Below are 14506 nucleotides of genomic sequence, written 5' to 3'. Positions count from 1 at the left end.
GAAACGGCCTTGACTCAGGTGGTTGGGAACGAGGGATTTTCTTTAGGATTTTGGCGAATCCTTTAGGGGTGTGGAGACACCCCCAAGAATTTGTGTTAAATGTGTAGGGTTTCCTTTTGTGGGTGGAGGAATGGAGAAGAGGGGAAGAGTAGGCATCACATTTTAAGGATAGAAGATCCAAAATAGGATAGAGGTGGGGGAAACACAAAAGCAAAGATGGCTTGAGACCCCCTTGTGTGTTAGATCCTCTGGCTTGGTGCAGAACCTTCTGTCAAAGCCGCTTTGGCTACTTTTCTCTCAATACAAAAAGAAGTTTGTAAACAATACAACCCCAAAAGAACATGGAGAAAGACCAACACATTATATTTACACAAAACTAGGCCACCTAGCAATCAGCAACTCAGAGACTCACTGAAGTCCTACCAAGCCCAAATAACTAAAGGGGGGCAACATGTGGGGGAGACAGGAACCCGGGATCAGACACACACAATCCAATGCACCCTATTGCATTTGTCCCGTTTCAACAGTGAGGTAGGCTTGTGGTGATCTCTCAGCATGTAAACGAAACCCCCTTTTTCTCCTTTAGTTACCAATAGTTATCTACTGACATAGGGCAGGACACTGGCTCCGGTTGCCACAGAGGCCCTACCTTATATCCCTGGAAGCCAAGAATTTGGGAAGGTTAAGGGTTTTCAGTCCTGGCAGGACAGCATAGAATGAGAACAGGGCTTTTGGTTTTCAAATTCATCCTTATCAACTCTTTTCTTTTTGTTACACACATGCATGGACACATGTGCACACACACTCTGTTGTGTGCCTGACCTAATCTGCCGAAGGATGGATTTGGTATATAAAGCCAAGACCTGCGGTGCTAGGATCTGGTAAGCCCAACCATGGCTTCCTCTGTGGGCTTTCCACCCTGCTCAACCTCTGTTCTCTACACCACCTTTTCCTGTTCAGACTAATTTCCAATCTTCCAGAAGGAGGAGATCAAGCCCCCGGGGCAACCCAATTAACATCCCAGGAAGTATTTTCAAGGTGGAGGGGCTCAAGAGGACACTATGGCAAACAAGCCAGCTCTAATTGGCAAAATGAGGTAGTTCAACAGGCTGTGCACTCCAAATAGTTGCTCTCTGTGATGATAAAAAAAAAACAATAAAAACTCTTCCTGCTGTGCAGACCCGGAGCTGCTGCGGACTTATCCCTGAGATTGCTCATGTACCTGAGAACACAGTGCAGGAAGGAGGGCCTTAGATTAAAATATACAAAAATACAAAACCAGAATATTTATATTAAGAAAAAAAAGTTAAAATGCACAAGATACGTCGTTCGCACAGTTAGTGCAGTTGGCATCGTGGAGAAAGTGGGACCCAAGGTACAGTTTACCCAGGGGAGCAAATAAATTAATCACATTGGCCCAGAACAGGGTGAGGGTCTGCAGCTGTTCCCCTCATTACCACACCCCTGCTTTTTTGTTTTGTTTTGGGTGGGCAGGTCATCACAACCCACTACTTGGATTATGAATTAACAAGATATGGAAAAACTCTGCCTTACCCCCAAGAGGCCCCACAGAAGGCAGAGGCTTGTGGGACAGGTCCCATAATCTGATCCCACAGCCAATTTTTGCACCCTGGAGAGGAAAGTATTCTTCCATATCCTTCCTTGAGAGGAAAATAACTTCCCCATTTAGGCTGCTTCCTGAAGCGGGAGGTTTTGGAGGAGGAGCCCCAGATAAAGCAAGCAAGTTATAGGGTGATATCCCACCCCAAAGCCCGTTACTTGCATTTGGATACAACATGGTTGGAATTCCTTTGCCTCACTCCTTCCTCCCACCAAGAGGGAAAAAGGGGTGATGCTGTGAATCCCAGCCTGAGGTTCATGGCAGTGTCAGCTACCCCCAACCCACCCTATCCCCACTTTCTCCACTCTGCATTTGATGCCTGCTCTTTGAAACTTCCTGCTAGCAGGACAGCCCCCACCCACTGGGGCTCAATTCTGGGCCTCAGGGAGCAGGGCAGGGCTGTGGATCTCTTCTTCATCCTCCCGGAAGTAGGCTGGCTTTCCCTGGGAGCTGGGGGTCTGCTGGGCCTTCAGGGGACACGAGGCTACCATATGGCTGATGCTCTGGCAGAAGTGGCATTTCTTGGGTTGGGGTGGCAGCTTGCATTCCTTGGCATGATGGTCTAGGCCTCCACAGTTGTAGCACCTAGTACAGAGCAAGTTGACAAAAGTGGTAAGACAATGAGTGAGGCCTTCTCAGAGACAGATTCCCTTTACAAAAGGAGGAATGATTGGCTGCTCTCTATGAAGCCAACTGCAGCCTCTACTCTGAAGGCCCTTAACTTCAATACACCAGTCATGTGGATAGCCAGTGAAGAAGCGAGAAACCAAGCAAATTGGCACAGCAATGTAAGATGCTAGTTTGAATGCTCACATCTCATATAGGATGCGCCAGTTTTTGAGTCGTGACTATTCCACTTCCAATCCAGCTCCCTGCGTAGGAAACCAGTGGATGATCTCCCAGCCACCCTCGCAGGCTGCTGGCCTGTCCTCACCTGTCTCCTTTAGATCTGCGCTTCTGTAGGTTCTTCCCCTTTGGCCGCCTCTCACTCCCAATGCAGAACACTCCCCCGGGCCCAGTGACGCGGATGGATTCCAGGCCCTTGGCAGACTTCTTGAAGGTGAACTCCACTGCTTCCCCCTCTTTCAGGCTCCGGAAGCCCTCCATGTGCAGCTTACTCTGACGAAGGAACACAACACAGATTTTTAACATTAACGCCCATGGTTGCATCAAAAACCAGAGATGCAGGTGTCATGGCCCAGCAGATAATGGGACACTTGGGACATTTGCATCTCATTGTGTATTCCCAGGCATCTGGGCGGCAGTGGATGATGGTACAGTACTTGGGCCCCAGATAGTTTCTGACTCCAGAATTTGGCCCATACCACACCTGGCCACTGTGGACATGCTTTTGAATTAACCAGTAGAAGTTCTCTCGCTTTGAAATAAATAAGTAAAACCAGGAGCACATTGCAATTGTTGTACACTTAATTGGAAAGGTATGGCCACTCTCCATTTTATGAATAAGGAAACTATGAATCAAAAAGTCACCCTTAACAAGGAGGCAAATGGAATAAGTTTATTTTAGCATACACACACACACACAATTCAATTTCATGTACAAATCAGCTCTCCGGGCCCGGCATGATAACGTAGTGGTCAAAGTCCTTGCTTTGCACGCGCCAGGATCTCATATGGGCACAGATTCTAATCCTGGAAGCCCCGCTTCCCATCCAGCTTCCTGCTTGTTCCCTGGGAAAGCAGTCAAGGATGGCCCAAAGCCTTGGGGCCCTGCACCGGCGTGGGAGACCCGGAGGAAGCTCCTGATCAGCACAGTACTGGCCGTTGCAGTCACTTTGGGAGTGAATCATCGGACGGAAGATCTTCCTCCCTGCCTCTCCTCCTGTCTGTATATCTGCCTTTCCAATAAAAATAAATAAATCTTAAAAAAAAAAAAAAAAAAAAAAAAACACAAAAAACAAATACAAATCAGATCTCTAAGATTTCCAGTGAAGGGCAGCCATTTCTGCTGGTGGTTTTGGTTGTGTCCCTGCTATCAAAAGACACCCAGATTCAGCTCCTAGCTCCCAGCAACCCAAAGCCAGAGCCAAGAATTTGAGTCTCCCACACAAGTGGCAGGGATCAAAGGACAACCCCGCTCCCCCAGTTGTTCTCTGCTGTTTTGCAAGTGCTTCAGCAGGGAGCTGGATTGGAATCAGGGGGTCCAGATGGTGCCGACATGGGACAGTGTCATAAGCAGCACTTGGGAGCACTCCGCTACTTAGGAGGAATGCCCGTTTGAGCCCCAGCTAATTCTCCTGATCCAGCTTCCTGTTAATGTACCTATGAAGGCAGCAGGAAGTGACCCAATACCTGGGGCATGAACCAATGAATAAAAGCCCTCTCTCCCCACTACTTTGTTTTGAACATTACCTGTTCACCTAATGCCTTAGTTTTTATACTATCCTCAAGGTACAAAATGAGGACTTTTGATCTAACGGTTAAGATTCCGGCCTGTCCTATGAGAGTGATTTGGTTCAGAACCTTCCCTTTCAGCTCCTTACTCCAGACTGCTCCAAATGCATCCTTGGGAGGTCTGTGGCAAGGGCTGCCATCCATGGGCGAGACCTTGATAACTTTTTCTGCATTTCCCAACTTTAGCTCAGTTGGAACCAACGCAAGCCATGGCAGACATTTGGGGAAGTGAATCAGTGGGCAGAAGCTCTCTGCGTTGCAAATAGTCTTTTAAAATAAACTTTAAGATACAAGGGTGATGTCACCCCACTGACTGCAGGGGTTGAGTGCATATTTGGCTAGCTGGGAGGATGTGTCTTTCCTCCCTCGCCACTCCATGTGTCCCCTAGTGGCTGAGTGATTGGGCAAAGAGAACAACCATCCCCGCTGGAGAAGGATGGACCAGTCCTGGGAGGACGTAGGGTAGTGCAGCTTCTAAGACTCCAGACACATCTAAATGAGGTGCTGCATGTGTTAATCTGCATTTTCTTAAGATTTATTTTATTTTGGGCCTGGTGGCATGGCCTCGTGGCTAAAGTCCTCACCTTGAATGCACCGGAATCCCATATGGGTGCCAGTTCTAATCCCAGCAGCTCCACTTCCCATCCAGCTCCCTGCTTGTGGCCTGGGAAAGCAGTTGAGGACGGCCCAAAGCTTTGGGACCCTGCACCCGTGTGGGAGACCTGGAGGAGGTTCCTGTCTCCTGGCTCCAGATTGGCACAGCACCGGCCGTTGCAGCCACTTGGGGAGTGAATCATCGGATGGAAGATCTTCCCCTATCTCTCCTCCTCTCTGTATATCTGACTTTGTAATAAAAATAGATAAATCTTTTTTAAAAAAGTGTTTTTACTAGAAAGTCAAATATACAGAGAGAAGGAGAGACAGAGAAGAAGATCTTCTGTCCGCTGATACACTTTCAAGTGGCTGCAACGGCTGGAGCTGAGACAATCTAAAGCCAGAAGCCAGAAGCCAGAAGCCAGGAACTTCTCCCAGCAGCTGGATGGAAAGCAGGGCGCTGGAATTAGAACCGGTGCCCAAATGGGGATCATGGTGTATGCAAAGCGAAGATTTTAGCCACTAGGCTACTGCACCTTGCCCAATCTGCCTTTCTTTTTTTTTAAAAAATAATAAATTTTAAAAAGCACCCCAAACCTAACATTGATATAACAAAAAAATCTAAATGGAGGGACATTCTACAAACCAGGCCTGGCTACATGTCAATTGTTAAAGTCATGAAACACAGTTGATGGCAAGCTCCTGAAAACAGCCTCCTTGAGAAAATTTGCCTGTGAAAATGTAAACGTATAGAGACTAAATTCCTGGATTCTACATATGGACTAAGATTATGTGAGAGAAACACAGATGGTACAGTGACAAAGGTGCTTATTGTCTCCAACTGGTGACTGAGAAGAAAATAAAGCAATCAATATATACAGAGATAAAGGAAATGGGGAAATGCTAACTGGTGAATCTAGGTTAAAGGCTATCTGAAATCTACTCTGTAACCTTTGGCCACATCTGATATTATACCAAAATAATGTCACTAGAAGTTCAAAGATAAAGACAAAGACAGCACAATTCAAGCAGATGTGGAAAACAGAATGGAAAGTCATGGGCCAGTGTGGTGTTGTAGCAAGCTAATGCTTTACCTGCAACATGGTCATCCCATATGGGTGCCAGTTCTAGTTTGGGCTGCTCCATTTCTAGTCCAGCTCTCTACTAATAGCCTGGGAAAGCAGCAGAAGGTGGCCCAAAGCCTTGGGCCCCTACACCCACCTGGGAGACCTGGAGGAAGCTCCTGGGTTCCAGTTTTGGACCCCACCTAGCTCTGGCTATTGCAGGCATTTGGGGAGTGAACCAGCAGATGGAAGCTCTTGCGCATGCTAACTCTGATGTTCAAGTAAAAAAAGGTCATTGAAAGAGCCCACATTATACAGGGAAACCAACGCAACAAATGCTGAGAAAGCAGCTATGCAGAAACAAAGCCAGATTCCTTCACTTCGTCCCATGCACATGGAACACACATTTCAGAGGAATTAAATACGTAACTGATAAGTGAACTATGAAAGCCAAGACAACTTGACTGATGGAATCATAAAGATGATAATCATATATCTGTCAGAAAAAAGAATCAAACAGAAATAGGTGATTGCAGGAAAATGCTAACATGAGATATTTACTGACCTTTTTGTTGGTTTAAAAAAAAAAAAAGCAAGCAAGCTTAGGGATTGATTGTGTAGTCAGGATGCTGGTCTTGTGTCATGCCTATGGCTCTGGGTCCCCTATCAACTTCCTGCTGATGCAATCCTGGGAGGTGGGGGAGATGGCTCAAGCGGCTGGGTTCTGGTTCCCCATGGGGAAGCCTCTAGCCCTGGCCCAGAGAGCTGCAAGTATTTGGCCAGTAAATCAGCAGATGGGAAGTTGTCACTTTCTAACAAATGATATCCAAAAAATTAGAAATAAGTTGCTAGTTTGGGAGAGCAATTGCTGAATAAAACAGGATACATTTAAAGTAATACACATTAAAAAAAAGTCCCCATTTTATTTTTAGCTACATTTTGGTACCTAGAGTAACACCTGGCAGGTTTTTGGAGGAACTAATGAACAAGAGATAGATGTTTATAATTATTTCACTTGGGAAGGTAATTAAATAATATTGCTGGATTGGGAGGGGAAGGAGAAAAACTTGAAATATAGCAGTAGCCTTCTGAAAAAGGCAAGGTGATTCATTCAGGTATTTAAATGACAAACTCCATCAGAAGGACCCAGAGTTCACAGCTCGCTGCAGCCAGGCTACTCGCAGAGGCAACACACAGTAGAAGAGGCAGCATCGCCCAGACCCTCCCAGAGAAGACCTTATAACAACCTCACTCATCTTTAACAAAACTTCTGAAACGGGTCAAATGCGGCAAGCAGCATCCTTGGGCCTGCAGTGGTGAAAATGGTGGCCTCCCAGCTCCATCTCCAATCCCCCTTCCTGCAAATGTAAACCCCGGGAGGCAGCAGATAACTCCTTGGGTCTCTGCTCCGCCCACACTGGATCTCCAGAGGGAGTTCCAGGCTCTTGGCTCCAGTCTGGTCCAGCCCTGAGGGCTGCAACCATTTGGAAAGTGAGCTAGGAGAAACTGTTTCTCTCTTTCAAAAAATCTTAAAACATTAAATTACAAAAGAACTGTCACTCTACATAAAAACATTTTAAATCATTGGTCCTCTTGGTAACTGGCTATGGCCTGGGGTTGGTCACTCACCTACGGGTCCCAGAGAAGAGATCCTACAGATCTTGCCGACCCCGCATGGAAAGACCAAGGCTTCACCTAGTGCTTCACATTATTATTATCTATAACTGCCTATCATAGCAACACCCCAAAACAGAAAATCTGCAAGTGTTACGGGACTCCTTTTCTTGGCTTTTATGCCCAAAGACACATGTAGGGATGTGAAGCCCAAGCCCCCTGCGGCCCCAGTTGGATAGAGGAAAGAGTAAACTCTGAATCCACAACCTTGGAACTGGGACAAGTCTGTGTTGGGGAGTTAGACCCAAAACCTTGTGAGCCTGCTGCTTAGCTTCATCCTTTTGCCCAGAGACACTCTCAGTTCTAGGCAGAATCCAGCAGACAAGTAGTTAAGGGTTGCATGGGAAGGCCTGTTCTCCCTTCTTCGTTTCTCTATAAAATGGAGTAAATACTAATTTTATGGTAGTGCTCTGAGGTTTTTTATTCATGGAAAGTAGTTAACACTTCACCTTCCACACATAAATCCTTAGTGAGCCGCAATTATCAACCTCTTCAAATTGGATGGGGGGCGGGGTAGCTGGGACCCACGTGTCAAGGAGACTGGAAATTAACTCAAGTTTTATCTGGAGACAGTTGTGGCAACTCGGTCCCTCTCTGTACCAGTTGACTCGCTGGGACTCTACTGGGCTTGCGGTGGTGAGCAAGAAGACAATGCAACTGGCACAGCCAACGTGCAATGGACTCGGGTCCTTGCAGGTCACTGCATCCCTGGAGGGCAAGGTCTGCAGAAGACACAAAGAGCAGTGCACCCCTGGCAGGCCAAGATTTGAGCTGGTGGTCTCCAGGGTGGCTCCCTGCCCCCTCCTGGTCCCTTTCCTAAAACACATAGTTTGAATTCCTCTCTTATCAGATAGGTAATCAGCGTGCAGCCCCAGAGCCAGGCTTCCAGGGCCTGCATGTGAAAGGAGCCTGAAATTCTTGTACCACCCCCAGCCACACACAAAGCATGGCCCGCCCCTCTCCCTATCCTCTCCAAAAAGAAAGGGCCTTAGGGGGAGGGGCATGGCCCAAGCTCCCCCAATGGAGCCCAGCCCCAGGAGACAAAGGGTTGACACTGGTTGGTTCTGGTGGTCAAATTCCTGGAGTTCCAAGGCTGCAGAGCCCCCTGGCAGTCCTGTCCCCTCCCCCACAGTCTACAAGATCCATTCCTTCCTCTCCATGTTGGGGTTATGGTCATGGAAAGAGAAGTGGATGCAGCATCTCCTGCCGGGTCACTGCTGGTGGGCTGCCAAAGACCTCTTCGGCCACCCTGGTTCCTTCAGTCTGGCCTAATCACCACCCCACATGGCCTGAAAGGAACTAAAAGGGACCCCCTTTACAAGATGCCTTCAGTCTAGAGAAGCCTGGATTATTTATTCTGATGAGTTATTTTAAAAGGGAAAGAGGAAGAGGCTGGTGGAGGCGTGCAACCTACACAGGCCCCCCAGTCTGGGTACAGGGGTGATGGCAGGGAAGGAATGGCTCTGGTTAAAGTACATATAGGTCGCTGTCTCCTAGTTAACACCTCATAACTACCTACATTCTGCCCTTCCCCCATCAAATACCCTATCCCAGCACCAGGCGATGGCTTAGACATGGAAGGAGCAAGGTCCCTTGGTAAATGTGGAGGAAAAAAAAAAGGAAAAGGGCATAGGAACCCAAGTTTCCTTAAATGGACTGAGAAAGCTGGCCAGGTTCTGGTCCCTGTGTGGCACCAGGTGCCAACACTGCCCACCTGACCCAGGTCGCTCCTTCCCACAGCTTCACAGCTGGGGTCCCAGAGGTTAATGCTGGGGCACCTGGTCACTCTGCTACCCCCAGAGCCATTCCAGTCACCTAACCCAGGCACATCTCCACCCCGGGTGCTAGGTTCAGCAATGCAAATGTTTTGTTCCTCTCCAAATGCACAGCACGGCTCCACACTTTTCCATAGGTCCTAACTCTTGACCTTCACATCAGACCTGTGTGTGGCACATGTCATGCTGACCTCCAGATTAAGGACATGGTGTGGCGGCAGTGGTTAATAAGCATCTAACCAGTGCTAAAGGAGCTGCAAAGAACTGGGCTGATAACCAGCTAGAATCCTTACCAGATTTTCATTCCAGAGGTTAGGGTTTGCTAGAGGCCAGGAAACCAACCAGTTTTCCCAGAAGCAATTTCTTTGAAGGAGTGGTATGTGTGTGAAGGAGGGTGGAAGAAGTGATGTCCTATTAATAGGGGCCTACAGTAATGGCCAATGGCCAGCTTTGCCTCTGCTAAACAACCGGCGTTCCCCACCAGATGGCGCTGCTCATCAGCGCCTGGCCAGGAGGCACTCTGAACCAATGTTTTGGCAATTTCATAGCTCCTTAGGCAGGGGGAGGGCGTCTACTTTCGGCTCCCACCTACTCCTCCCAGGAAGGAGTATGAACGAAGGCTTAAGAATGAAAGTTTTCTGGAGTTTAGTTTCTTGTTAAGCAACTCCAACCTCAAATACTGTTAACCCTGCAAGCTGGTGCTAGGAACTTTCTAGAAAGTAGTCTTTCCCAACATTCCTCTGAGCTCCCAGGCTACAGATAGAAACTCCCTCTTTCCTGCAGAAGGGAATGGTATTTTTACCTCGGGCAGTTGCTCCCCAACACAGGACTCCCACAAGGTCACTGTGTATTTGCAGCTTTGGGGAGGATGTGACCTGGAAGCAGTTGTTTTCAGCAAAGGACCCCAAGAGTCCACTCCCCCTCCGGGCCCCGTACCTCTCCACCAACTTTCTGAACAATCAAGGGCTTTTGCTTTTGACCTGCTCACAGCAAACCTGAGACTCTGCCTAGCACATACACAGCACAGACTCTCAAGTCGCCATGTGTTGAGCAGGTCTGTATTCTAGCCATCCCAGAAAGAGCAGCTAACAGTTAGCAGCCTTCCCCATCCCCAGTCTTTTTCCCCAGGGAAGACCTTACTGTGTAAGGGAACTCCTGACTCCACCAAGCTCCTCAGATTCCCCTATGTTTTCCATATCCATCCATTCAGCCTACCACATACATCCTAGAAAATATGCCAGCCAGACAACAAAAAGTGGCTCTTTCCAAATAGCTTTTGCAGCTGACAGAGTAGAGAAGGGTACATGCCAACACCCCCATACTAGACACCCTGTCACTTCCACCAAAACAAAAAACAAGAGGCACCAGCGATCTGAGCAATTTCTTAGTGTTGAACATGGTTTTCTTGCGGCCAGCATCGTGATGTAACGTAGCAAGTCTAGCTTGCTACCTTGCAATGCCGCCATCCCACCAACAGTGCTGGCTCAAATATTTCAAGCCTCTATCCCCGTGTGGGAGACCTGGATGAAGCTCTCCCACCTCCAGGATTGGCTCAGAGCTGGCTGTTGTAGTCATTGGAGGAATGAACCAGTGGGTGGGAGATAGCTGTTTCTTCTCCGCTGTAATTCTTTCCAATAAATAAATATTTAAAATCTTTTTTCCCTCCTAATCCAACATGGTCCCTTGACCAAATTGGGGCTTATTTTTCTTTTGCCTCCCTCTAAGCAAAAAAGATTTCTGAGCAGCTTCAGGAAGGCAAGACATTGTTACTTGGAAATATCTCCAGATCTCAGGGCACTGGGGATGTGGCCAGGGAAGGTCTAAATGGCCTCTGGGAATATCAGCAACTTTCCTGCATGCCTTCCAGGGGGGATTTGGCAATTCTCCCAACAGTCCTGAGGCAGACAAATTCCAATGTGAGGGTTTGCAATTGGCCACCATATGGATTCTTAAGATCCCTCGCCTCACAGAAATTTCTAGATCTGAAGACCTGTGGCTGAGTAAATGGGGTCTTCCAGGGAGGTGGGGGCTACAAAGAAAGGCTAATGAAGAATTCAGGGGCACACGCCCTTGTGATTTTTAATCCTCCACTTCCTCTTTCCTGGCAGAGAGGGAGCCCCTGGCCCTCAGCCCCCCAGCAGATGCTCAGGACCTGACCCTCCTACTGTCCACACGACCACAAGTTGACAAAGGTTTCTCACTATCCCTTTCAGGCAGGAAGGGTTCTTGGGGACACTCCTGAATCTACTCAATTCCTCCACCATTAGAGTTCCCTAGAGTTGGGAGGTGGGGTCTGAGGAGCACGCCCAAGTGGCCTCCCTATCACAAAGCCTGGGGACCGGCACCAATCGCTGCCCTCTTCCACTAGAGCTGGGACTCAGGGACATGTATCCCAGCTCAGCAGACACCTGTAACTTCGGAAACACCCTAGGGCCCCTTCCCTGACCCCTAAGCTGTCCTGCAGCCATGTGCAGCCTCCCCATCCTCAGCTGACGGCCCTTGGTTTTCTTCACACCACCCAGGACTCTTCCAACTGCTGGGGACGCTCACAGGCAGGGTGGGCACAGGCACAGCCCTCCTCCCAGAGCTTGTTGATCACCTGATGATAAAGGGCCACATTCCTCGAAGCCTTTGGGTGGGGATGAATCCATCCTGGACTCATTTTATTCCAGTCTTCCCATATTTGGGAAGCTGTCTGGCCCAGATCTCCAGACCAGCAGAGATTTTAATCTCTTTGTGATCAGATAAATGGGAGAGTAGGGGAGCCTGGCCACCCTGCAGAGGAGGGCCATTCAAAGCTGGTTCCTGTAATAAAGTGATTTAATAGATCTAAAGAGACCAATTCCCTCCTTTCTCCCACAATTACTTCCTGTGGGTTATCATTCACATATGTAAATTAGGCAAGGAGCAGAGCAGAGCCAACTGCCTCCACCTAGCTTTCACATGGAGGGGCAGGAGTAGCAGCTGAGGGCCCCGTGGCAGGTCCTCTGGGCCCCTGTTCCAGAAGCCCCAGAGACCCCCTTAGTAATGGCTGGGTCCTCCCTCTCCCCCATCTTCAGTCTTCCTGGTCCCCCTACCCCATCTCCCCATGGCGGGCTGTGAGACTTCCCTGCAGCCTCTGACCAGTCCACCCAGCATCTCCCCTCCCCACCCCTCCCCCTCCAGAATGCCATCCCTCAGGCTCCAACCCTTAATCCCCACATCCTCCTTTCCCCTCCCCCACGGCTCCTACAGCCAACCTCCCCGAAGTAACCCCTCCCTGCCCGGCTTGGGTGTCAAGCCACAGGGCCTGGGATTAGCAATTTCTTCTTTTCCAGGTCCAGCCCCAAGCCTCCCAAAGTGGAAGGAGCACATAGGCCAGACTTCCTCCAGTGGTTGTTAGAGGTAGTTGATGGCCCGGCATTCCCAGAGCGCCTCTAGGATACTCAGAAGGGGGACGCCGGGCCGACCTGAAGTCTAGGGTTCCTTCTGCGGGGCCAGGAATGTGAGGAGAGCAATCAATGGCTGTCTGGGGCCATAAATGCCAAACAGGGCCAGAGGCCGGCCAGCCTCCCTCCAGGGCCAGCCCGCGACACTGAATTTCACCCCCCACCGTGCCGCCCTTCTTTAACTGAGAACTTGGGGGTTGCGACTGCCCCAACGCCGCTCGGCATGGCCTAGCAACGTAGGGTCAGGACTCCTTAGGGCTTCCTTCCTGCTTGGAAATGGACAAACTGCCTCAGCCCTGGGTTGCACGGAGCTCTCCAAGCCAAGATATCCAGGTCCCGGTGGATCCTCAAGGAATCCGATAAATCTCGCCTGGCCGCAAAGCCCCCGAGTTTTGGGTGACCACCTGCTTTCACCAGAGGACGCGGCCGACTTAGCCTTACGCCCTTGCGTCCGGCCGCCAGTCCCGCATGCAATCCCGCCCGCCCAGCAGCTCCACTCAGTGTTTAAAAGCGCTGGGCGCACTGCCCCCTGCATGTGCTTCCCCGGCCGGCCTGCTCGCCCTCCCCCCACCGGCAGGCACAATACAACCTTAGTTTCTGCCACATGGGGTCACCTCCCTGCCCCCTGCCCTCTTCCCAGGGGAAAGAGGTAATAGACACGTGGTAAGCCGGAGGGGTTCCCGGAAGGGGGTGAAGGGGGGCGGTGCCGAGAACCAGGGTTGCGCCTCCCCTGTGGTCCGATAGCAGTTAAGCGGGACTCAGAACTGGGGTGTTTGGCAAAGACGGGGGCGCCGAAATGAGCGTTTGGTGCCCTTCCACCCACGGCTGAGCCGGCCCTCCCACCTTTGGCTATGCGCTCCCATGCCCTTCCCCTTCCCTTGATAAAGTTAGCAGAATCGGTCTCACCTGGTGCACAAAGACGTCCACCGGGGGGTCGAGCGCGACCCCTGCGCGGGCGGTCATGGACAGGAAGCCGAACCCCATGCGCACGTTGAACCACTTACAGATGCCGGCCCCGTGCAGCAGCTGCGGCTCGTCCGCCGCACGGGCCGCGTCCTCCGGCGCCTCCTCGGGCGCCTTCTCCGCCGCCTTGGTGCAGCCACCTGGACATGGGGGAGGCCAGGCGCTCAGCTTGGGGAGTGGGGGAAAGTGAGGGGGCTCAGGGATCGGGCCGGGACGCCCGAGTGTCAAGCCTGCGGCTGGACATCCAGCACAGGGTAGCTACCCAGCAGCGGGCGATTAGAAACTGTCCCAGGCGCCCCCCGCACTCCCCAGGCTCACGCCAAAGCCAGCGGTGCCCCTAAAGTTTTGTTCCTCTGCCCACGATGCGCTGCCCGGGGACTCCCGGCGTGAGAGGCCCCTCCTCTCCTCCCCCGCCCCTGTGGACCGGGCGCGCACGCCCCTGGGACACCAGGGTCCCTCACTCCCCGAGACGGCCCTGTGAAGCATGAGGCCGCAGACTTGGGGTCTCTTCGAGCAGCCGTGGGACGGGGGCAAGACACTTCCACCACCTCCCTTCGACTTGGGTCCTGGGCGCCCCTGCACCTTTAGGTGGCCCCGCTAAGTCCCGAGCTCGAACCTGCAAACTGCTGGTTGGACACGGAGCCCATGATCGTCGGCAGAGCCCGCGGCCCCGGGCCCCTGGTCGGGCGGCTGCTGGCCCCAGAGAAGTCCGGAGGCAAAGGGGTGGTTCGAAGAAGAAGCAGCTACATCTTCCCCCGCACAATAGCGGTGGGAGGGCCCACGGCTTTTCAAAGGCTCCCAAATTCTAAAAGACAATGACCCAACCCCCCGCGGGCAGCCCCCTCCCCTCCCCGGCCTCTCCCTTCCCCTCCCTTCCCCTCCCGCTCCTGCTCAGGCCCTCCCCCACCGCTCCGGTCTCTGACACCTCTGGGGTGTCCCTTCTCAGAACCGGGAGGTGTGACACCCCCTGCA

General features: G+C 51.0%; 1 protein-coding gene across 1 annotated transcript; it reads right to left on the bottom strand.

The window, feature by feature from the left end:
- Window positions 1-1875: 1875 nt before the first annotated feature.
- Window positions 1876-14319, bottom strand: LIN28A (lin-28 homolog A). Its single transcript, XM_004592225.2, has 4 exons — window positions 14151-14319; window positions 13478-13674; window positions 2556-2740; window positions 1876-2206 (listed from the first exon to the last, which is right to left on the bottom strand). Exons 1-4 carry the CDS (start codon window positions 14179-14181, stop codon window positions 1990-1992), a joined length of 630 nt encoding a protein of 209 aa, XP_004592282.1. The 5' UTR covers window positions 14182-14319; the 3' UTR covers window positions 1876-1989.
- Window positions 14320-14506: the final 187 nt, after the last annotated feature.

The sequence above is a fragment of the Ochotona princeps genome, chromosome 2 (assembly GCF_030435755.1).
Source record: "Ochotona princeps isolate mOchPri1 chromosome 2, mOchPri1.hap1, whole genome shotgun sequence".
Taxonomy (NCBI): domain Eukaryota; kingdom Metazoa; phylum Chordata; class Mammalia; order Lagomorpha; family Ochotonidae; genus Ochotona; species Ochotona princeps.
Note: the sequence above shows the minus strand (reverse complement) of the source record. Positions and strands in the feature narration are given on the sequence as shown.